At 46.3% G+C, this 23,660-nt stretch overlaps 1 protein-coding gene across 2 annotated transcripts; it reads left to right on the top strand.

Annotated features, from left to right (window-relative positions):
- Window positions 1-291: 291 nt before the first annotated feature.
- On the top strand, window positions 292-23,582 carry LOC129641207 (protein unc-13 homolog B-like). Of its 2 annotated transcripts, XM_055565967.1 has the most exons (21): window positions 292-637; window positions 2,040-2,108; window positions 3,503-3,592; window positions 3,937-4,065; window positions 10,322-10,449; window positions 11,088-11,173; window positions 14,934-15,060; window positions 15,194-15,290; window positions 15,522-15,665; window positions 15,973-16,050; window positions 16,514-16,591; window positions 16,833-16,921; window positions 17,158-17,310; window positions 17,432-17,555; window positions 17,664-17,720; window positions 17,913-17,993; window positions 18,947-19,094; window positions 20,553-20,609; window positions 21,415-21,507; window positions 21,688-21,847; window positions 22,013-23,582. In XM_055565967.1, exons 1-21 carry the CDS (start codon window positions 515-517, stop codon window positions 22,296-22,298), a joined length of 2,397 nt encoding a protein of 798 aa, XP_055421942.1. In that variant the 5' UTR covers window positions 292-514; the 3' UTR covers window positions 22,299-23,582. The 2 variants fall into 2 exon arrangements, with proteins under 2 accessions (XP_055421942.1, XP_055421943.1); XM_055565968.1 differs by lacking the exon at window positions 20,553-20,609 and having other exon boundaries at window positions 295-637.
- The last annotated feature ends 78 nt before the right edge of the window (window positions 23,583-23,660 follow it).

Raw genomic sequence — 23,660 nt, 5'->3', positions numbered from 1 at the left:
CACTTGAACAACGGCTATAAGAAGGTTTCCTGAATGAATGACTTTCTCCATGAAGAGATTTGCTTTTGAAATACAGTTTCCCTTTGCCCACATACTTCTCCAATGATTAATTCTTACTATCTTTTAAGATTTGTTTCAACCATCTCTTCTTTGAGAAGCCTTTTTTCTAGTCTATTCTAGCCCCCAGCCATTCTAATTTAGATGACCTTCCTGAATGTTCCCACAGAATTTTTGCATAGCATGCCTTAAGTTACTGACTTATTTTCTGACACTTGCCAGGCTATCACCTCTTTGGATTCTGGAACTTAGCGTAGGGCCTGGCACATAGTAGGTGTTGATTGAATATATGTTTGAATAAATAAATTATGAAAATCTTTGTCTGCCAAGGTGATCATAAGCTTCATACACAAGAGTGGGATCTTTTGATTACTTGGCTTTTGCCACAAACCCTGAAGAGTCTTTGAGGCTGAAGACGCTGTTTTTCAGGCATTTTGCATGTTTGTCATCCAAGTACATGTGTCCTGGCGTGCCAGCAGTGATGAGCACCTTACTGGCCAACATCAATGCCTACTATGCCCACACAACTGCCTCCACCAATGTCTCTGCATCTGATCGTTTTGCAGCCTCCAACTTTGGGGTGAGTGTGATGTTAAGACATGTTACCTGATTGTTATCAATTAACAAGCGTTTGATTTTTCAGTTGGTACTGCAGAGCTGATATGCCTAAAAATTCAAATATATAGTGCCACCTAGATAGTGAACTTGTTTCCTTATGGGTATTTAGTCTATACCAGTAGACTCTCCTCAGATATGGATAAATGAGAAAAGATGGAATAGCACCATGGTGGTTTGGTAGGGGCACAACGTGGGCTGAGGGAGAAGTCTCCGGGCCAAAAGCTTGGTTGAGTCACCATGTTCCTCAGCCCCACAGGTTCACAAAGGAACCTTCTTATTATTCAGTCTCTCTCTGACAGATTCATACCACTTAAGTTCATATGGTCTGACGTCTAAGCAAGAATACCAGTACATACCTGAACTTAACCCTTTCTTAGTGTCTGGACTGTTTTCCTGATCCAGGGTATATCCTTTCCTGTTGTTAAAGTATTTGAGAAGTTGAATCATTGCTCATAATGTCACCTGATGTAAGTTCAATATAAACTGGATGGAATATTTCTGATCCACCACAAAGACTACTCTTTAGAGAGAAAATTATTGATACTCCCAAATCAGTATCTCTGATCTCTGAGTGCCTTTCCTTGGTAGTAATCACTTTTTTGATGTTGATAGTCTTTCTGTAGAGGAATTAGTGTCATTGATTAAGCCAGTCAAATATCTATTCCTTTCTGTTTCTTCACAGTATCTATTTACTTAATATCTGATGCTATATAATATTATCAATATGTGAGTTCTAGGACCGCTATACAAATAGCCTGCAGGAACGTGATTCTGTATTTAATTATACTTTTATAAAAATAAAGTATCAAATAGTATTTGTTATTTATTTTGACATTTAAAATGTATAAACTAAGGGAAATGATGTGGAATGTGGTTCCACCTTCCAGATGTATCACCGATCACCTTCCAAATGTATCACTATTTCTCTTTTCCCTCCTCACTGCCAGGCTGTGGCTGTTTCACTGTTAAGAGCTATCCCAAGATAAGTTAGGACACCACAAACTCAGGAATAAGTTGGAGACTGTGTCTAGAGTTTCCTGAATTAGTTAGAGTCCCAGCAGGATGGAGATGCGCTGGTCATCTCCTCTTGATTTGTATTCAGTGCTGTTTCCAGTCCCAGAAATGTGTCTCCTCTTGTCAGTGTGGGAAGAGTCCCCAGTCTGAATGCTAAGAGATGGAACAGGAATGACCTATCCCACTTCTCCTTTGCGTGGTTTGTTGTTCTCTTCTTTGGCAAATACAAGACCTGATGTGTCCCCAACTCAGTGTTTTCTCCTCACCCTGAGATGGTGCTCTTTTTGCTACAGTCTGAGGGCTCAGGAACTGATCTTTTCTCTTCTCCATTATTTGTTTACCACCCTCAGAAAGAGAGATTTGTGAAACTCCTGGACCAGCTACACAACTCACTGAGGATTGACCTCTCTACCTACAGGGTGAGTGAAGACATGGCTGTGGGGTGGGATGAAGGATAATATCAAGGTCAGTCTAGACAGACTATGGGCCAATCACAACTATAAAAATTGAAGGCAAGGAAAATTAGTCCTTTTCATCACATCTGAGTATGGCCAACATCACGGACACCTGTGGGTCTTCCAACTCCAGGGCCCATGCAGTGTTTAAACAGTAGCAGGTGTGGTTGCTGTTTATAGATAGTTGGCTTTCTAACCCCACACATGTCACTCTACCGAACTCTCTGATGATATTCCCATCAGGGAGTCTCCTAAGGATAATCTCTTCCAGAAATGCCCTTTAAAACACAGATAGTTACATTTTCTTGTTGTGTCTTGCCATATTCTCCTCATTTTCCAGGCAAGGTGTGCGGATCTGGCTAAGGGAAGAGAGAGTAGCTTGGCTTGGGCAAGTAATTTGTAGCAGATATGTCCATTTCTAGAATGGAGAGAGGACAGAGATATAGCAGGAAGTTGAGTGTCTAGATCAGGACAGGGAAATGGGCAGTTTTTTTGTTCTTCCTAAGTTAGGCTGCCTTAGAATGACTTCATTACTTGCTTTAAAGTGTTGTGAATTTCCAGAACAGGCAATATACCCACATTAAAAAGTAAGTATAAAACAACCTCAAAGTCAAGAAGTGCAATTTTAATTATCTGCACCTTCAGTGCCCTCCATTTGCACGAATAATGGAGAGTTGACTGTATATCTTGTGTTTGGCATATAAGTAGCCTTTTGAAGGTTTAAAAAAAGCAACCCTTAAAATGGAGAGTGGTGCAGCATCTTCCTTAAGCTCTCTTTGGCAGCTTCTCCCTAAAACTCATGCCAAAAGGAAAGAAAGATCCTAAGGTGGAAAGATCCTAAGGAACTCACTCCAAAAGCAGTTCTGCTCAGAGCTTTGCCATCTGCTGGCTCCAGAATGGTAGAGTAACCAAGATCCACTGTACAGAAAGTATACGTCCTGGATCCCAGTCTTTTCTATAGTGTGGCTCCACTTATATTCCATGATATACAGTTAGATTGTAACTTCTGAAGAACTCATTGTTTGGGTGTAAGACTCTTCACCCAAGAAAAAAGTGTGTGTGCGTGTGTGTGAATGTCTGTATGTTTATTTGTGCAAATACTCACACATTGCATGGGAAGTAGGGTTGGGGGTAGGACATATTGCTTTCTGGGCCTGGGGTTATTAACACCTGCTTTTGGCAAGGGCCTGAGTCCATGGAAAAGAGAGAGAGATATGTAGTCTTACAGCATTTTTGTTCTGCTTCACTAGGAAAGATCCCTATGGGTGGTCCTTAGGAAGCTTCTGATCCCTTGCTTTTGGCAGGGAAGGCTTTCATATTCTTCTGTTCCTTTCTTACATTTTCTTGATTTGCAACAGAATAATTTCCCTGCTGGGAGCCCTGAGCGACTTCAGGACTTAAAGTCCACAGTGGATTTGCTGACCAGCATTACTTTCTTCCGAATGAAGGTAAAACATGAATTTGGGTTGGGTGGTGCTAGGCTGGGGACCTGGCCCCAGGACATGGAAGCTAAGAATCATTGAGTATATAGTCTAAGGCTATAGGATCCATCACCTCTAAACCTATATTTCCATACATCTGTTCCTGAGTTACTTCCAAGAAGATCATGGATCAAGAAGGATGGACTAGGTAGTTCTCTCCGTCAGCTGTGCTGACAATTTCATCTCAGGGCAAGGTCCAGGGACCTTGAGAAGGATGAAGGAATCTGGGATAATTTGGGGGCACTTCTAGGAAGAGATCTCACTCAGGTCAGCAGGACCCTGGACCCATATTTTTTTAAATTAATTGGCAGGTACAAGAACTTCAGAGCCCTCCAAGAGCCAGCCAGGTAGTAAAAGATTGTGTGAAGGCCTGTTTGAACTCAACATATGAGTATATCTTCAACAACTGCCATGACTTGTACAGCCGCCAGTACCAGCTGGTAAGAGGATCGGGCTCAGGTGGGGCCTGCTGTCAGTGGTTCTTGAAGCCTCAGCTTTCTTTCTTATGATTGTGGTGGAAGGGAGCTCAGGAAAAGTCCTTGATATTCTCAGGAGTGAGTGGGTTGTGGAGTGGGGACCATCTAGATCATGTGAGACATTTGTAGATGGATAGGAACCATTGGACAAGATGTTACGTAACTGAGTTGAACAGAAACAGCAACAATAAATTTTACTTTGGTATTGAAGAAAGGGACCTAAATTTGAACTCAGTTCAGGGAGTGAGTAGGTGAATTCTTAGTCCTTCCTAGAGTCTGCTTTCCCCCGAGGTTAATTTTATTCTGACTCATGTAAACACCTCTGTGTTCCAGGCTCCCTTCCCCTGAGATATGAGCTACTGGAGCCTTTGTTAAGCTTGCCGCACTCAAGCCTTCGTCATCCATCAACACATGCTCTCTGTTGGGGAAAGATACTGTTTTTAGCTTTTATCTTTTAGTTATACCGGAGTCTGTCTAAATACTTGGTCTCTATTCTCTAGCTCTTCCCTAGTGGCTCAGTTGGTAAAGAGTCTACCTGCAATGAGGGAGACCCAGGTTCAATCCCTGACTCGAGAAGATCCCCTGGAGAAGGAAATGACAACCCACTCTACTATTCTTGGACAGAAGAGCCTTTTGGCTTCAGTCTGTGGGGTCACAAAGAGGAATCGGACCTAGTTTTAGATAAATCTAGACTTTGAAAGAGGCCTTATAAACCATTCAAGGACTTTCTTTAGCCTTTTTATTTTGCTGTTTTGTTTTTTTTTTTTAACTTTCTCTCACTCTTATTTTCTCATTATTTGTACTGAAGTAAACCCTCAGTGAAAGTGAAAGTCACTCAGTCGTATCCAACTCTTTGTGACCCCATATATAGAGTCCATGGAATTCTCCAGGCCAGAAGGTAGCCTTTTTCTTCTCCAGGGGATCTTCCCAACCCAGAAATTGAGCCCAGGTCTCTCATGTTGCAGGCGGATTCTTTACCAGCTGAGCCACAAGGGAAGCCCAAGAACTCTGGAGTGGGTAGGCAATCCCTTCTCCAGTGGATCTTCCTGACCCAGGAGTCAAACTGGGGTCTCCTGCATTGTAGGTGGATTCTCTACCAACTGAGCTCTCAGGGAGGCCTGAAGTAAACCCTTGGTGTCTTTCATTTCCCTCTACTGACCTTCAGTCCTTGATTCATTCATCTATCTGTTCTTTGAACAAGGTCAAGCGCTAGGGATATAATCTGCATCTCACTTGCATTTATCTCTTCTCTTTTTGATAAAAGCCATTCTAACAAATAGGAGGTGATATCTCATTGATTTGCATTTCCCTAATGATTTAGTTCAGTTCAATTCAGTTGCTCAGTCCTGTCCGACTCTTTGCAATGCCATGGACTGCAGCACGCCAGGCTTCCCTGTGCATCACCAACTCCCAGAGCTTCCTCAAACTTGTGTCCATTGAGTGGGTGATGCCATCCAACCATCTCATCCTCTGTCATCCTTTTCTCCTCCCTCCCTCAATCTTTCCCAGCTTCAGGCTCTTTACTAATGAGTCAGTTCTTCACATCAGGTAGCCAAAGTATTGGAGTTTCAGCTTCAGAATCAGTCCTTCTAATGAACATTCAGAACTGATTTCCTTTAGGATGCACTGGTTGGATCTCCTTGTAGTCCAAGGGACTCTCAAGAGTCTTCTCCAACAACACAGTTCAAAAGCATCAATCCTTCGGTGCTCAGCTTTCTTTATAGTCCAACTCTCACAACCATATATGACTACTGGAAAAACCATAGCTTTGACTAGACAGACCTTTGTTGGCAAAGTAATGTTTCTGCTTTTTAATATGCTGCCTAGGTTGGTCATAACTTTTCTTAAAAGGGGCAAGCGTCTTTTAATTTCATGGCTGCAGTCACTACCTGCAGTGATTTTGGAGCCCAAAAAAATAAAATCTGTCACCATTTCCATTGTTTCCCCATCTATTTGCCATGAAGTGATGGGACCAGATGCCATGATCTCAGTTTTCTGAATGTTGAGTTTTAAGCCAACTTTTTCACTCTCCCCTTTCACTTTCATCAAGAGGCTTTTTAGTTCCTCTTCACTTTCTGCCATAATGGTGGTGTCATCTGCATATCTGAGGTTATTGATATTTCTCCCGGCAATCTTGATTCCAGCTTGTGCTTCTTCCAGCCCAGCATTTCTCATGATGTACTCTGGATATAAGTTAAATAAGCAGGGTGACAATATACAATTACAGCCTTGACGTACTCCTTTCCAGATTTGGAACCAGTGTGTTGTTCCATGTTCAGTTCTAACTGTTGCTTGTTGACCTGCATACAGATTTCTCGGGAGGCAGGTCAGGTAGTCTGGTATTCCCATCTCTTGAAGAATTTTCCTCAGTTTGTTGTGATCTACACAGTCAAAGGCTTTGGCATAGTCAATAAAACAGAAGTAGATGTTTTTCTGGAACTCTATTGCTTTTTCGATGATCCAGTGGATTATAGCAATTTGATCTCTGGTTCCTCTGCCTTTTCTAAATCCAGCTGGAACATCTGGAAGTACTCAGTTCACGTATTGTTGAAGCCTGGAGTGGAGAATTTTAAGCATTACTTTGTTAGCACGTGAGATGAGTGCCATTGTGTGGAGGTTTGAGCACTCTTTGGCATTGTCTTTCTTAGGGATTGGAATTAAAAACTGACCTTTTCCAATCCTGTGGCCACTGCTGAGTTTTCCAAATTTACTGGCATATTGAGTGCAGCACTTTCACAGCATCATCTTTTAGGATTTGAAATAGCTCAACTGTAATGCCATCACCTCCACTAGCTTTGTTCGTAGTGATACTTCCTAAGGCCCAACTGACTTCACATTCCAGGATGTCTGGCTCTAGGTGAGTGATCACACCATTGTGATTATCTGGGTCATGAAGATCTTTTTTGTATAGTTCTTCTGTGAAGAGGAACTAAAAAGCCTCTTGATGAAAGTGAAAGTGGAGAGTGAAAAAGTTGGCTTAAAGCTCAACATTCAGAAAACAAAGATCATGGCATCTGGTCCCATCACTTCATGGGAAATAGATGGGGAAACAGTGGAAACAGTGTCAGACCTTATTTTTTTGGGCTCCAAAATCACTGCAGATGGTGACTGCAGCCATGAAATTAAAAGACACTTACTCCTTGGAAGGAAAGTTATGACCAACCTAGAGAGCACATTCAAAAGCAGAAACATTACTTTGCCAACAAAGGTCCATCTAGTCAAGGCTATGATTTTTCCAGTGGTCATGTGTGGGTGTGAGAGTTGGACTGTGAAGAGAGCTGAATGCCAAAGAACTGATGCTTTTGAACTGTGGTGTTGGAGAAGACTCTTGAGAGTCCCTTGGACTGCAAGGAGATCCAACCAGTCCATTCTGAAGGATATCAGCCCTGGGATTTCTTTGGAAGGACCGATACTAAAGCTGAAACTCCAGTACTTTGGCCACCTCATGCAAAGAGTTGACTCATTGGAAAAGACTCTGATGCTGGGAGGGATTGGGGGCAGGAGGAGAAGGGGACGACAGAGGATGAGATGGCTGGATGGCATCACTGACTCGATGGACGTGAGTCTGAGTGAACTCTGAGAGTTGGTGATGGACAGGGAGGCCTGGTGTGCTGCGATTCATGTGGTCACAAAGAGTCGGACACGACTGAGCGCCTGAACTGAACTGAACTCTGTATTCTTGCCACCTCTTCTTAATATCTTCTGCTTCTATTAGGTCCATACCATTTCTATCCTTTATCAAGCCCATCTTTGCATGAAATGTTCCCTTGGTATCTTGAATTTTCTTGAAGAGATCTCTAATCTTTCTCATTCTATTGTTTTTCTCTATTTGTTTGCATTTATCACTGAGGAAGGCTTTCTTATCTCTCCTTGCTATTCTTTGGAACTCTGCATTCAATGGGTATGTCTTTCCTTTTCTCCTTTGCCTTTTGCTTCTCTTCTTTTCACAGCTTTTTGTAAGGCCTCTTCAGATAACCATTTTGCCTTTTTTGCATTTCTTTTTCCTGGGGATGGTCTTGATCACTGCCTCCTATACAATGTCATGAACCTCCATCCATAGTTCTTCAAGCACTCTATCAGATCTAATCCCTTGAATCTATTTATCACTTCCACTGTATAATATAAGTTATTTGATTTAGGTCATACCTGAATGGTCTAGTGGTTTTCCCTACTTTCTTCAATTTCAGTCTGAATTTGGCAATGAGGAGTTCATCATTTGAGCCACAGTCCGCTCCCGGTCTTGTTTTTGCTGACTGTATAGAGCTTCTCCATCTTTGGCTGCAAAGAATATAATCAGTCCGATTTCCATATTGACCATCTGATGATATCCATGTGTAGAGTCTTCTCTTGTGTTGTTAGAAGAGGGTGTTTGCTATGACCAGTGCGTTCTCTTGGCAAAACTCTATTAGCCTTTGCCCTGCTTCATTCTGTACTCCAAGGCCAAATTTGCCTGTTATTCCAGGTATTTCTTGACTTCCTACTTTTGCATTCCAGTCCCCTGTAATGAAAAGGACATCTTTTTTGGGTGTTAGTTCTAGAAGGTCTTGTAGGTGTTCATAGAACCGTTCAACTAAAGCTTCTTCAGCATTACTGGTTGGGGCATCGACTTGGATTACTGTGATATTGAATGGTTTGCCTTGGAAACGAACAGAGGTCATTCTGTCATTTTTGAGATTGCATCCAAGTACTGCATTTTGGACTCTTTTGTTGACTATGATGGCTACTCCATTTCTTCTAAGAGATTCTTGCCCACAGTAATAGATATAATGGTCATGAGTTAAATTCACCCATTCCAGTCCATTTTAGTTCACTGATTCCTAAATTGTTGATGTTCACTCTTGCCATCTCCTGTTTGACCACTTCCAATTTGCCTTCATTCATGGACCTAACATTCCACGTTCCTATGCAATATTGCTCTTTACAGAATCGGACTTTACTTCCATCACCAGTCACATCCACATCCCTAAAGATTGGTGATATTGAAAACCTCTCCATGTACTTGTTGGGCATTGGTGTATTTCCTTTGGAGAAATGTCTGTTTAAGTCTTCTTCCCATTTTTTTGTCAGATGGGGGTTTTTTTGTTTGTTTTGTTTTTTGCTATTGAGTTGTTTGAGTTCCTTATCTATTTTGCGAATTAACCCCTTATCAGATAGGTGGTTTACAAATATTTACTTTCCACCCTCTGTAGGTTTTCTTTTTATTTTGTTGATTGTTTCTTTTGCTGTGTAGAAACCTTTTAGTTTGATATAGTCTTACTTTTTGATTTTTGATTTTGTTGTCATATCCAAAGTGACCATCAGGGAGCTTTTCCCATTTTTTTTTCCCTAGGAGTTTTATGGTTTCAGGTCTTACATTTAAGTCCTTAATCCATTTTGAGTTAGAGTACTGGAGTGGGTTGCCATTTCCTTCTCCAGGGGATCTTCCTGACCCAGGAATCAAACCCAGGTCTCCTGCATTGTAGACAGACGCTTTACCCTCTGAGCTACATGCCCTCTGCATAAGATATGGGTCCAATTTCATTCTTTTGCTTGTGGATATCCAGTTTTCCCAACATCATTTATTGAAGAGACTATCCTTTCCACGTTGAATATTCTTGGCTTCCCAAGGCTTTTTCTTATCCAGCTGGGCAAATAACTTCCAAATGCAGTTCTTCCCCCTAATGACTTTCAGGGGGCTAAGGGAAGTTTTGCTTCCCTGAGGGCTAGGCCAGCCTGCATGCTGGATCTGTTCTGTAGCTCCTGTAGAACTTGAAGGAACTTCTCAGAGCTGAGATGTACTTGTGTGTGGTGGGGCAGTGGGTGATGTTAGAGGAGGGCCACCACTAGAATAAAAGAACTGCCAATGGGGATCACATGGAACTAGACCCATTTAGACTGAAGGGGCTGTTTACTTCAACCAGGAATTCACTATGCTCTTAGCTACTCGGAGAAGAAGGAAGGGGGACAGGCATCTTTATGTCTTCTGGACTGATCAAGCTTATTAGAGCAATGCTCTGGAGCTTGGGAGAGAAGTTCTCAGGGACAGATTCTTTCTGGCCAAGGACCTCCCAGTGGTCACCGCTCTGTAGAACAGGTGATGGTTTCTTGTGGAAGACAGGGTATAAGAAAGGAAGGGTGCCTGATTCTAAAGGAAGGGGCATGGTGTGGGGAAGGGGGAGAGGAAGACTCTCCATATTCTCCTCTGACTCTCACTGTCTATCACCATCTTCTCGGGAATAAGAATCAGGAGCTGCCTCCAGAAGACCAGGGGCCCAGCATTAGGAACCTGGATTTCTGGCCCAAACTCATCACACTCATTGTGTCAATCATAGAGGAAGATAAGAATTCCTACACCCTCGTTCTGAACCAGTAAGTATCACCTCACTTGGCCTTTCTGTTTGGTGGTTGGTTTGTCCACCTGTCTAACAGCCTCTTTCTTTCCTGTCTCTGTGTGTTCACAGTGCCACCTCTTCCTCCTGTTCGTCCATCTGTCCCTCTGTCCCTTGTATCTGTCTGGGTAACTGTTTCTGGAGACAGGTGTGGAAACATAATGAGGGGCCCCGCCCAGACTGAGCCAGCCTCCCTGGAGAGAGAGACCTCTGGGAGTGGCTGCCCTAGGAGTCCCTGGGGATCCAGAGACCAGGCGTGTATGTGTCCATCCACTGTGAATAAAGAGGGCCTTCTGATGCCCAACTTCTTGCTCCTTCTGCCCTAGCTTATTTAGCCTGGGCTTGTCTTTCAGCCTCAACCCTTCTCCTCCTGGCCAGAGTTCCCTGCCTTCTAGGCATCATCTCCCCTAGGGCCACCTTGCCTGAGGGGATCTTCTGCCCCAATGTGTCCCTCTGCCTACCACTGGCCCTGGGTCCTTATTCTACAGTTGGAGCCTAGCCCTGTTTCCTAGGCTTCTCCTCTCTTCAATCTGACCTCCAAGAACTAGTCCTGTTGGCCTTAGAATTAATCAAAAGACTCTGCCTTGTTCTCTGACTGTGTCTTCTTGCATCATCCAGGTTTCCCCAGGAGTTGAATGTGGGAAAAGTCAGCGCAGAAGTGATGTGGCAACTCTTTGCCCAAGACATGAAATATGCACTGGAGGGTAAGGGTCTCCCCATGGCAGTGGGCTGCAAACCCCTGGCCAAAGCACCTGTTTTCCATCCCTTTCTTTTCCCAGACAACTACACTTTCCAAGTGAATAGTGCAGTGAGAAACTAGAAGGATTCTAGGCGTAGTGGGTGATAGGCCTCAGGACACCTTGGGTAGGCAAAGCTTCAGCCAAAGGAGTAATGGAAATTGCTGTGTGCATGTAGGTTCCTCCTTCCAGCTCCAGAGCAAGCGCCTATTTCACACTTTTCCAGCCCAGAGATCAACTCTTCCCATGCTGGGTGTTCTCAAGTGGCCCACTCCCTAGAGAATGGTCTTACAACACTTGCCTTTACAGTTTTACAGCATCATGGAACTTTAAATACATAGATAAGATTATTTTCTCACACCATAGACTGCTTGGCCTGACTTTCTTTGAAAGTTGTTCTAGACTGGCATGACAAATCCAGAAAGATACTTCTTTCCTCACTTCTTCCATGGAACCAGTTATTACTCATCTTGTTCATTCTGCTTATTCTGTTCATCTCCCACTTTGGCCCACAAAGATATCACTCCCAGCAGACCTCCCTGTGTCAGACCTTCCTGTTTCTACCCATCTGTGCTCACTTATTTAGTTGCATTTCCTGTTGCTGTATGTTATGTCAGTCGTCTCCTCAGTCTGTGAAAGTGGACCTAGATGGAGGGGGAGCAGTCTGGAGCAAGGACAAACCAGAGTCTGCATGTGTTATTTGGGTAGGGTGGTAGGAAATGGGTAACCCTCTCAGACTTTTAAACTTTTGAGGTTCAGGAGCAGTAAGTTTTGAGGTTGAAAGAAACCCTGCAGATCTGTGCTTAGTTTGAGACAGTCACATACTGTCCGTGCACGTTCTGTAATTCTTCCCCAGAGCAGGCTGCCTCCTGTCCGCACTGGGTCATGCCTGGGGCTGTAGGCCATGCCTTAGCCGGTCTGGCCTCTGACTTGGTCACCTGTCCCTTTCCCTCAGGCAGCACGTGGTGAGTGCGACGAGGAGTATTGCCCCAGTTCTTAAAGAACTCCAGCTGTAGTGAATTTGGGGGGCAGGGGCAGGGGCGGGAAGACAAGTACCTGTGAAAAGTGTATTGATTCCACAAGAGGAATAGTGTAAGGCTGGGCAGAGGTTTTTCAAACAGAGGAAACAGGTAAAAGGGGAAACGGCAAGAGGAGGGTGGAGGTGGGGGCAGGAGAGGGGCGTGCAGGGCTGGGCCCCAGGACTTCTACCTGCCGCCTGCCAAGTCAGCTCTGCTTTTATCAATTTTATATGAGGCTTTAAATGAAATTTCTTTCAAAAGGGGAATTCTGCTAATGTTTAAAAGAAACATAAAAGAGTTGAAAACTGCTTTAAAGAAAGAACTCATGTTGACCTGGTTTCAAATCTCAGTTTTACCACTTACTCCTCAGTGTGTTCTTAGACTGAGTTACTTAATTCTTGTGAGCTCCCATTTTTATTAATCTATAAAATGGGAGTGATGATAGCATCTATTTCGTTGATCTAATGAAGTGGCTGAAATGTATGTGACATACTTAGAATACTGCCTGACATTTATTAAAGGCTCATGAGCAGAGATGCAGTGTTAACACAATAGTATTTTTATAAAATTTTACCTCAGTGGAAAATGGGGGCAGGCAGAACAGGGAGAGACTGGAAGCTGGGTGCAGACGGTCTGATAGTTTACGGCAGGGGGATGGGCTGGAATTATAGCAGAGAACTTAGAGGAAGAATGGGCTTGGCTAGACATTGGAAGGAAGCTCTGACAGGACTTGGTGATTGTCAGGATGGCGAAGGGCAAGAGAAGGGGAGGGGTTTGGAGACCTGGCTGATAAAAGGATAGTGTTGACTGCTGCTGTTAAAATGCTACCATTCACTCAGCCTTTCTAAAGCCAACTTTGTTGAGGTATAATATGCATAAAATAAAATAACACTCTAAGAGTACAATTTGATGAGTTTTGACAAATAAGTACACCTGTGTAACTACTGTCCCAGTTATGATACAGAACAGAAAGTTTCTTCAGTAAATCCCCACCCTGTTCACCAAGCATATTGAGTATGTTCTTTGTGCCACATACTATGCTAGTTGTTGGAACCCCAGTGAGATAAATGAGGCATAGTCCTAGCTGGTGAGAAGCTCAGATCAGTCTAGATTACAAACCTATCAATTGGCAGTTACAATTCAAACTTAAGTGCTACCAAGGGAATAAGCATTGGGTGCTGAGAATCACATAACCCAGACCTGGAAAGAGCACCTGGGAGGGCTTTCTGTAGGAGGTGATATACTGACTGACACCTGAAGGATGATAGAACTTAGCTGTGGGGAGGGAAGGCATTCATGACAGGGAAGGGAGAGACAGACATTTTAGGCAGAGGTTACAGTATGTTCAGAGACTTGGATTCTAGAGAGAGCTGGCATGCTTTGGGAACTGGATGCAGTAATTCAGTGTGATTAACACTTTAGAGTGTAGGGAAAGAGATGAGTGAGAGGTGAAGACAGAGAAGCAGGATAGAGCTAGATCATACAGGAGGTTTTAAGCCATATTTAGGATTTTGGACTCTATCCTGAGGCCATTGAGAACCATTGAACAGCAACCCAGGTTAAACAAGGGATTAACATGACCACATATTTAATATAGAAAAGCCACTTACTCTGGCTACCATATAGAGAATAGGTTGGAGGAGGACCAGATTGGAGACTATTATAGTAATCCAAGTTGGAGATGGTGGTAATGTCTGCTGTACTGATTGACAAGGGCAGACTGGCTGTTCTATCTTGACATGGAGGAGCATCACCTGTGGCAACTCGGAGTTGAGCAGTAGTGTTCCCAAGGACAACGACCTTCCCCTCCCTGTCACTCAGTACTCTCCCCATTTTGCTTGCTTTCACCATTATGTTACATGTAAGCACACAGTTGGCTTTTATTATTCAAACAAAATTAATGTTTCATCTCTAAAGGGGGTAGATGAAGGAAACCTGTGGGTGTGGCCAGTGCTCTAGACTCTGTGGGCAAGCTGTCGGTGATCTTTATCCTAGATTTTCCAGAAGCCTCTGCAGACTTGGCTGTATAACCTTTCACATAAGCATCCCATGTCCTGTAGCCAGATGGCTCTTTCATCTGGCTGTGTTTCCATGGTTTCCACACTGCCTTATTTCATACTTCTCCAAGAGTTCATTTTCCAGTGTTTCAGCTCTGCTCTGGCACCGTTCAGTTTACCTCAGGATTCTGTTACGCTGTGGCTGCTCAACTGCCCTTTCTGTTAGCTTGGGCCCACTTTGATTTTCCCTGTCTCTGTGTGGCTGTCAGTAACCCATGTATGTCATGTATGACTGCTCATTTCTGCATTTAAGTCCATCTGAGGAAATGGCTCAGCTACTAGGATTAGTAAAGGCCTGGAAGATAAAGCGTAAAGTAAAGCGTCGTCCCTCTCGTGTCCTGGGCCGTTTCCCCACTAGTCAGCCTTAGCGCCCATATCCTTTTCTCCTCTTCTTCACCAGTGGCAAGTATCTCACTTGCACTTCCAAAAGTCAGCACAGGAAGACTGTGGGCCTTATCTGGGTGTCTGACTTAGCCTCTAAAGGAAGATTTGGGTCAGGCTTTTAGCAGGATACTCACTGCTAGGGAGAGATGACTGTGGGGAGGTGCTGGGAAATCACTCCTCTTCTAAGACACCTGATAGCACCACCCAACTGGATCTGCCTTGGGAATGCTCAGGAAGCTTAGACCCCGCCTCTCTCCCCCCATCCAGAGCATGAGAAAGACAGGCTGTGTAAGAGTGCTGACTACATGAACCTGCACTTCAAGGTGAAGTGGCTCCACAATGAATACGTGCGGGATCTGCCTGCCCTCCAGGGCCAGGTGCCCGAATACCCAGCGTGAGTCATCATGTGGGGGGCTGCAGAGGGAAGGGGGGCTCAGGGGCTGAGCACTGCCAGTATCCTTGCTGTCAGGCACGTGGCAGCTGCCAACCACTAGCTCCAACCCCTCCATCTTCCTGCCTGGCTGCAGGTGGTTTGAGCAGTTTGTCCTGCAGTGGCTGGATGAGAATGAGGATGTGTCCTTGGAATTCCTGCGTGGGGCCTTGGAACGAGATAAGAAGGATGGGGTAAGTCAGGGGCTTGAACTTCACAGGTGTCTAGCCGGGTCTCCCAGCAATTAGCTGTCAGCAGGAGTTCCTGGGCTCTAGCCAGGATGGCCATCCCTGCCTGGTAGAGTCCATACGGAGGGCTGTCCGGAGCCATGGAGCCACCCCTGCTGTGCAGAGAGCCCTTCAGAGCCTTACAGACTTGGGACAAGGTAGCAGCTGCAGATGATGACCCTGTGTGGCCTTCCTTAGTTCCAGCAGACATCAGAGCACGCGCTCTTCTCTTGCTCTGTGGTGGACGTCTTCACACAGCTCAATCAGAGCTTTGAGATCATCCGGAAATTGGAATGCCCAGACCCCAACATCCTTGCCCACTACATGAGGAGATTTTCTAAGGTACCATGACCCTCCTACCCTTTTCCCCTTACTCCATTACACTCATGGCCTATCTACAGACCTGAGATCAACCCCTCTTTGTGATGGCTTTTGGGTATAGCCTGGCGTCACCCCATGCTCCTTTACTTGAATCTGGGGCAGACAGGTGGGTTTGTTTCAGTGGGGTAGAGAGGGAGATTGGTCCCCTACTTTGAGATTCCTCTTTATGTACATGTTGTTACTGTTCTGGGAGAAGTGTGACCCCAGGTACTATCCTCATGGGGAAAGCTAAGGGTCCCTTCTCCTTCCTCTTCCTCTTTCTTCTCAGACCATTGGGAAGGTGCTCATGGAATATGCAGACATCTTATCAAAGAACTTCCCAGCTTACTGCACAAAGGAGAAAATGGTGAGGGCCAGGCTCTTTGCTTTTGAAACTATCCTCAGAGCTGAGGATGGGGTGATGCTCCTGACTTGTGATTCCCAGCAGGGCTGTGCTTGAGATTATGCCACAAAATAACAAGAACCTGATAAGGAGTTACTTTGAGCCTCCATTTGGTAATTTATCCTCTACTGAGCTAGACCTTTGCTTAGGCTTTCTTTTTTTTAACATACATTCAGGGAGTTATAAAGGGTAATCCCATGAATACCTGGGGCCCCCCTATTCAGAGCTAAAGCAGAAACATTGGCTTCTAGTCTTCATTTAATGAGAGCCGTCAGCATTGCTTCCAGATCTCAGTGCTTAGGGAGAGACAGGTGTAACACGTGCTGTAAATTCCCTGTGGTTTTTAGAGTCATGTGAGAGGCAGGGGCCCTAGACTGAGTTCTGTGCTGAATGGAGCCAAGACTTAACACTTCATCTGTCTCCACAGCCTTGCATCCTATTGAACAACATGCAGCAGCTGAGGGTGCAGCTGGAGAAGATGTTTGAGGCCATGGGAGGCAAGGAGGTAGGTCTGAGGTTCAGGGTTGCTGCAGTTTCTCTTTGTTCCCAAGCTCCTCAGCCATAGAACTCTGCCCTCTCCTGACTGGGTCTAGACCTGAAGTTTAGCTTGGGGTTTAGGACTGGTTTTAGCTGAGAGATTTGAGTAGGCACTGGGGTAGAGGCCCTAGGAGGGAGGGGTTGGGGCACAGGAGGGGAGAAAAGCCTAAGAGAACCAGCTTAGCCAAGCCTGCCTCCTATGGATACAGCTGGACCCTGAAACTGCAGACAGTCTAAAGGAGCTTCAGGTGAAACTGAATACAGTTTTGGATGAGCTCAGCATGGTGTTTGGAAACAGGTCAGTGGCCCTAGAACACACGGCCCTCAGAGCCAGGTGTGGTGCCTGGCCAGTCCCGGAGCCCCTGCCCCAATGGCCTCCACCCAGCGCACCTTTGTGCATCTTCCCCGCTTCCTGCTGGCCTGCCCTGTCAGAGCTGCACCACGTGTGTGCTCGGGTGGGACCGAGCAGCTGGAGCTGCTTAGGGCCCGTGTGTGTGGGGGTCGAGGAGGGCCACACTGGGGGCACATGTGTAGTTTCCAGGTGCGGATTGATGAGTGCGTGCGACAAATGGCTGACATCCTGAGCCAGGTGCGAGGCCCAGGGAACGCGTCCCCCAATGCACGGGCCTCGGTGACTCAGGATGCAGACAGTGTACTCCGGCCTCTCATGGACTTCCTGGATGGCAAGTGAGTACAGCACCCAGTACTGTCCTGTAGGGACGAAGCAGGTAGAGGCAATCAGAAGAGCTGCTCAGGGAGGGGGCCTCTCAGCACTCACCCCATCCTGACCTGTGGCCTGGCCCTGCAGCCTCACACTTTTTGCCACTGTGTGTGAGAAGACGGTCCTGAAGCGGGTACTGAAGGAACTCTGGCGGGTGGTAATGAACACAATGGAAAAGATGATTGTTCTGCCTCCACTTACTGACCAGACGGTAAGGACAGCTCCTTTCCAGTTCCTCCTGCTGTATCTCCCTTACCCAGCTCCCTGCTTCCTGATGGAGTTTGCAGTTCTCTGGTTGAATGATTCTCTCCCTGCCCAGGGCACCCAGCTGATCTTCACTGCTGCCAAGGAGCTGAGCCAACTTTCCAAACTCAAGGTACTCTGGATACGTGGGGTCCTTCTGCAGCCAGATGGGAAGGGCAGGGGTTGCCTGGGAGGGGGGAAATCTGAGCTCTGAAGACTGAAGAGGAGGAGAAGGAGAGAGGCATGCAGCTGTGGGCTGACAAGTGGGGGACCTTCATGACAGCCACAAGCTGTCCTGATGTTGTTGCTTTCTCTGGGGCTCCAGGACCACATGGTGCGAGAGGAAACACGAAATCTGACTCCAAAGCAGTGTGCCGTCCTTGACCTCGCCCTGGACACCATCAAGGTGGAGGACCCCCTCCTTCAGACTGCCTTCCTACCCTACCCTCTTGGTCCTGGCATTCCACTCGGCCAGATTAGGGGTCCCTCAGGCTGTTGCCACCCCACATCCAGGAGAGAGTGGGTTTTGTATCTGTATCTTTCTCTGTTGCATCCACATTCCTCTTGGGAGCAACCAAAATGGTACCTCCTGTGTGGCCTCAGGTGAATCACCAAAGAGCTAGAGCATTTATTCTTGGCTTCTGAGGACACTTTAGTTCACTTAGTAACCTCATTGTCATTCTGGAATATTTCCCACTGGGAATTAATCTTCCAGATCCAATATCCCAGATCGGGCTAACCTCTTCATTTATGTTTAAAATCATTTGGGTTTCAAAGGGTATTTTTTTCCCCTACAATGCATTCATTTATTCAACCGGACAACATGTGTCCAGGCAGTATACACTAGGAAGGATGCAGAGAGAATCAGATATGGTTTCTGCATCAGGATACTTATAATCTGGTATAATTTGGTAATAACCAGACTATCATCCGGTATAAGGTGGTAATAAGGCAGGTACACATGGGCTGTGATTCAGGGCACTGGGGAGAGAGGCAGGTCATAGGTATAAAGTGCTCTTAGGGTTCCCAAGGGTAAAGCACCACTTCTAACTGAAAAGCTTCTGCCTGAAAAGCTTCTATCCTGTATCTGTGCCTGTCCATATAGATTCATCCATCAGACATCACGTCCAGAAGTGTGGCCATCCCTTACCATTCCTGCCAGATACTCACATAAGACTCTGCACCTGAGAGACTGTGACCCTGGCTCTGTGTGGCATTCCTGATCTTGTTTATTGAACGACTCCCTGTCCTCTTCTGGCATCTTTGCCGGCCTCTGCTTGGATGTCCTTTCTCAGGATTTGTTGGGGAGCTGCCTCTCTGAAGGGAGATGACGCAGTAGTAGTTATTCTTGTCTTTCAGCAATACTTTCACGCCGGAGGCAATGGGCTGAAGAAAACCTTCCTGGAGAAGAGCCCAGATCTGCAGTCCCTGCGCTATGCCCTATCTCTCTACACACAGACCACAGACACCCTCATCAAGACCTTTGTGCGCTCACAGACTGCCCAGGGTAAGGCCCAGGGGTTTCGGGTCCCCACTGTCCTCCCTGCTATGTCTCTGCCCCTAGGGAGTCAGTCTCCTGTAGCCCTCAGGGAGGCTCCAGGTACTTCTTCAGAAAGCCCTTCACATATAGACATCAGGATTTTCTTGATGGACCCCAATACTTACTCCTACCTACCCCAGACTCATACCAGATAGGAATCCCAGAGATCTGGGAGATGTGCCTGAGCTTTCATTTCCCAACATCATCTGGCCAGTGCATGTGTCTTGAGCTCAAGGAGTATACCCTGTTTGATAGGAAAAATGTGTGAGGAAGCCTTGAGAATGAGTGGTTACAATACTCACGAAGTCTTATAGCTTTGGGAGCCAAAGATTTCCCAGATTCTCCAGTGTGGATGAGAAGAAGACTAGGAGGGGTGATCTGCGGGAGCACTTGAAAGGAGGTTATGGATCACGGGGCTGTACAGACCTGAGGCTCCAGCTTCGTGGGTGATGCTGGTGCACGGGGCACCCAGGCAGCTGGTTCTTTCCCAATGATTTCCAGTTCTCAGAACCCCTCCCTGTCTCCAGGCAGGCCCATCCATAGCCAAACACATCTGTACAAACACGGCTCAGACTGCAATTCAGACCCTGACCCTGAGGAGGAGGTCCTCTTGGGAAGGACCTTCAAGGTGCAATCATTAATTGCTCCTTCCAGGGAAACCTAGGCATGCTGCCTGGAGGAGTGAACCTGGCAGGGGCCTGGGGGTGGGAAGGCTTAAGCCTTACTGAGCTGTGAACTGACCCAGATTGGAAGAAGGAGGGGGGATCTAAGGAGTTAGGATGGGGTTGATGGAAGGTTAAGAAATGCAGGGGGACGTGCAATACTGTTTCATTTTCCACATGTGTTCTTATTTCAAGCCCAGAGTGAGAAGAAAGAGCAAAAGGAGTTATGAGCCTTGCTCAACAAGATAGGGGGACCTTTCACAGAGATGAGTATGTGTAAAGGCCCATAACATCAGAGAGGCTAGGAGTTAATCTAAAAGGCTTTTCAGAGACACTGAGCTTTGAGCTAGATATAAAGATGAGGCGAGGCTGGACTGGGCACATAGGAAGTAAGACCAGGCAGGGGTGGTGACCATGGGGAGTCTGCAGTTGTGTGTGTGTGTTCTACCCACTGCTTTGTCATTTGGAGCCTAGGAAATTAGAGCCTACAGCTTTCTTTATTGTGTCCTGCCAGTCTCAGAAACTTGCTGTATGTTCTACTGCCTCTGTCTGTGATTTGGTTGATATGCAAACTGTTAAGTATAATTTGGAGCCTTCACTGGCCCCAGTTCTTAGACTTCTGTCTGCACCCTGCTCCATCTCTGTGCTCCCTCAGACTATGTGTTAGAGCTGCTCTGAATGCCTGTGAACTTCTTAGACTCTAACTGATTCTTCTTTCTCTGTCCTACTACTGCTACCTCTTGACTTGCCTGTCCTCACTCAGTGCATGATGGGAAAGGTATTAGGTTTACTGCTAATGAGGACATTCAGCCGGAAAAGGGTACGTTATACACCGTGCAGATGTGAATCTAATACGGGTTAACACTGTCCCCTGTGAACTAGAATGAGCTGCTTAAGGTGGGGCTGAGGGAACCAGATGTCAAAGGTCAGAAGTTCTATCCCAAGTCTCAGAGTTGGGCAGTGTATTTGTATAGTCCAAGATGGGGTTAACAATAGTTGTCTTCAGAATTCCCCCACCACTCCATCTGAGGACAAAAAAAATTTTATCTGGGGTGCAGGGTACTGGGGTTTTCCCAAAATAGAGTGAGGCCTCTACTGAGGGGAGCCTGCAGACTGGCCAAGGGGCACTGGGGAGCCATGTGTGGAGAGGTCCAGGTTTGAGTAGGAAGAAGTCACTGTGTGCAGGGCAGCCCATAGGTGGGAAGGAGATGCTTTGGGCTGGATGGGACCCGCATTGTTCTGCTGAGAAACCATGGGGTGGACACAGTTCTCAGACAAAAATATAGGATGGCGGCACTGTCCTTTCCCAACATCTTTCAATGAAAAATTCTTCAGCCCAGGAGATAAGAGAAGTTTGGAGAACCTGAGAGATTCCAGTTGTAGTTTTGGAAGAAGTTTCACCTAAAATGTTGTCACCCCGACTTGTATTTTTATACACAGCCTCATTCTTCATCCCCTTTCTTTTCCTTTCCCTGTGGCTCACATCCCCATAGCTTCTGTGGGTGACTGCTTCTTGCTTTAGGGTGTAGGATAGTAGCCTCCCAGCTCTTGGTTTTACCTGGAATAACTGGGCCTAAAGTCTTCAAGTTCTCCGGTAGGGAACCATCTGTCCCTCTGCCCGCCAGGGTCCGGTGTGGATGATCCTGTGGGAGAAGTCTCTATTCAGGTGGACTTGTTTACACATCCTGGAACTGGGGAGCACAAGGTCACAGTGAAAGGTGAGTGGCATGGATGCACAGGCTTGAGACCTTTTCTTGCTCAGTGGCCCCATCAGTCAAAGGCAGGGACTGCTTATCCCAATCCTTCAGCTTAGCCCTCCTCCAAGGGGAATCCCACCTGGGGGCTCAAGAACTGGGAATGCGTGATGGGTTACCTCACAGGTTTCCATGTTTGTGTAGTGGTGGCTGCCAATGACCTCAAGTGGCAGACAGCAGGTATGTTCCGGCCCTTTGTCGAAGTCACCATGGTTGGCCCTCACCAAAGTGATAAAAAGAGGAAGTTCACAACCAAGTCAAAAAGTAACAACTGGGCTCCCAAGTACAACGAGACGTTTCACTTGTAAGTTATGGTTGGGGGATCTAAAGGACTTTGGGATGGGGGTGATCTGTGGAATAAGAATTAAAGAGAGGAGAGAAGGGATGGGCTGGATGGTGGCTGGGGTGAATTCATTTGAGGACGCCCTCATCTCTGGTCTCCTATCTTCCATCTACCCTGTGCTCACAGCCTCCTGGGAAATGAAGAGGGGCCAGAAGCCTATGAGTTGCAGATATGCGTGAAGGATTACTGCTTTGCCCGGGAGGACCGTGTGTTGGGGCTGGCTGTAATGCCTCTGAGGGATGTGGCAGCCAAGGGCAGCTGTGCTTGCTGGTGCCCCTTGGGCCGGAAGATCCACATGGATGAGACAGGCGTGACCATTCTCCGGATTCTGTCTCAGAGGAGCAATGACGAAGTGGCCCGGGAGTTTGTGAAGCTCAAATCGGAGTCTCGTTCCATGGAGGAGGGGAGCTGATCACCCAGGCTCCTGTGCCGACCAGAGGGCACCAGTTCCACAAGTCAGGGATAATAGGAGTTACTACATAGTCATCTTAGATCCTCACAGTCAAGAGGCTGATTCATTCAGTTAGGAAAGTTTAAGGGAAAATCTAGGGTGGTGTGAGTGTGGCTTTTCACAGAAAGGGTCTGAATCCCTGACCAGCGGGTCTGTGGTGCTAGGAGCTGGGCTGTGGGGCTTACCACACAGGGAGATTTTTCATGGAGGGGCAGACATTTCTGAGAGTGTCAGCCATTCTTGGTAGAGATCCTTCCACTCCCACACCCCTTTTCTCTCCCACTCCATACCACACCTAATCCAGTTAGATCCATATATACCAATCATTAGAGGAACATGTTTAGAGGGCCTGGAGCTTGTGCCTAATTAGGTAAGTAATCCGTTGAGTCTACAGGTATTGCTGAGCCCTGTAGTCTGAACTGGAGTATGGCCAGGGCAGGAACACACAGAATAGAATGCAGACCATCCATTGAGCAGAACCCAGCAGTGTAGAGTAGCTCAAGTGAGCACAGGGCATTGAGACTGAACAAGATATCTTTCAGCAATGAGCTATGCTAATCCCTTCCCCCAGATTAGCTCTCATGAGTAGAACCAGGTTCACATGGTGCTTCAGAGGCCTGAGCAGAATTTCTTTGGAACCCAAGCACCAGGGGCCACCTGCCCAGGAGTCTCCCTACCTCACTCCTTTAGGAAGGGGAGTGATGCTTCAGGACATGAAAGGCTCTTAAGTATACATATCTGAGAGCTAGCTGAAGAATCCAGGAGAGAGGGCTTCTTCATAGATAAGCCCTGAACAAAGCCAAAAATTCTGGAAATCAGTCTAGAAGGAGTCCTGTTCACCTATGGCCACTGCCTTTTGGTGGTCCTTCCCCTTGCAGACAGAATCTAGCCTTTGTCCTCACTCCCTTTCATTTAGGTCAGCTGCTGTCCCCCTCATAAACCGTTCAACTCTACAGAAGGAACTTAGACTGTGATCCCTCTGTACAGGCTAGATTGGGGGGGATGGGGAGCAGAGGGGGAGGGGGGCTCAACACTCCCAGGGAGTCATGTGGACTTCCCAGGCCCTTGCCCAGAGATGTGACATGATCCTTCAGTATCCTCATAGCAGCCTCTTGGACTTCTTGAGGACTCTGCATTAGCCATTACATGAAACAAGAAACGAAGCATCTTTGCTGTTTTAAATTGTATGTGCCATTGTTACAAGAAATTATTGACTAGTCTGTAATAAATTATCTTGTAGCAGCCTTTGGGATCTGGTAATTCCGGCAAAGTGTGGAAAGCTGTAGAAATGACTTTCTAATATAATGATAGATTTAGACCAGC

The sequence above is a fragment of the Bubalus kerabau genome, unplaced genomic scaffold, assembly GCF_029407905.1.
Source record: "Bubalus kerabau isolate K-KA32 ecotype Philippines breed swamp buffalo unplaced genomic scaffold, PCC_UOA_SB_1v2 scaffold_105, whole genome shotgun sequence".
Taxonomy (NCBI): Eukaryota; Metazoa; Chordata; class Mammalia; order Artiodactyla; family Bovidae; genus Bubalus; species Bubalus kerabau.
Note: the sequence above shows the minus strand (reverse complement) of the source record. Positions and strands in the feature narration are given on the sequence as shown.

Coding starts and splice junctions, on each gene's coding strand:
- LOC129641207 (XM_055565967.1), top strand. CDS start 515: ATGTGTCCTGGCGTGCCAGCAGTGATGAGCACCTTACTGGCCAACATC. Junction 17,994..18,946: donor TCGCCCTGGACACCATCAAG/GTGGAGGACCCC, acceptor CTTGTCTTTCAG/CAATACTTTCACGCCGGAGG. Junction 20,610..21,414: donor GGACATTCAGCCGGAAAAGG/GTACGTTATACA, acceptor TCTGCCCGCCAG/GGTCCGGTGTGGATGATCCT.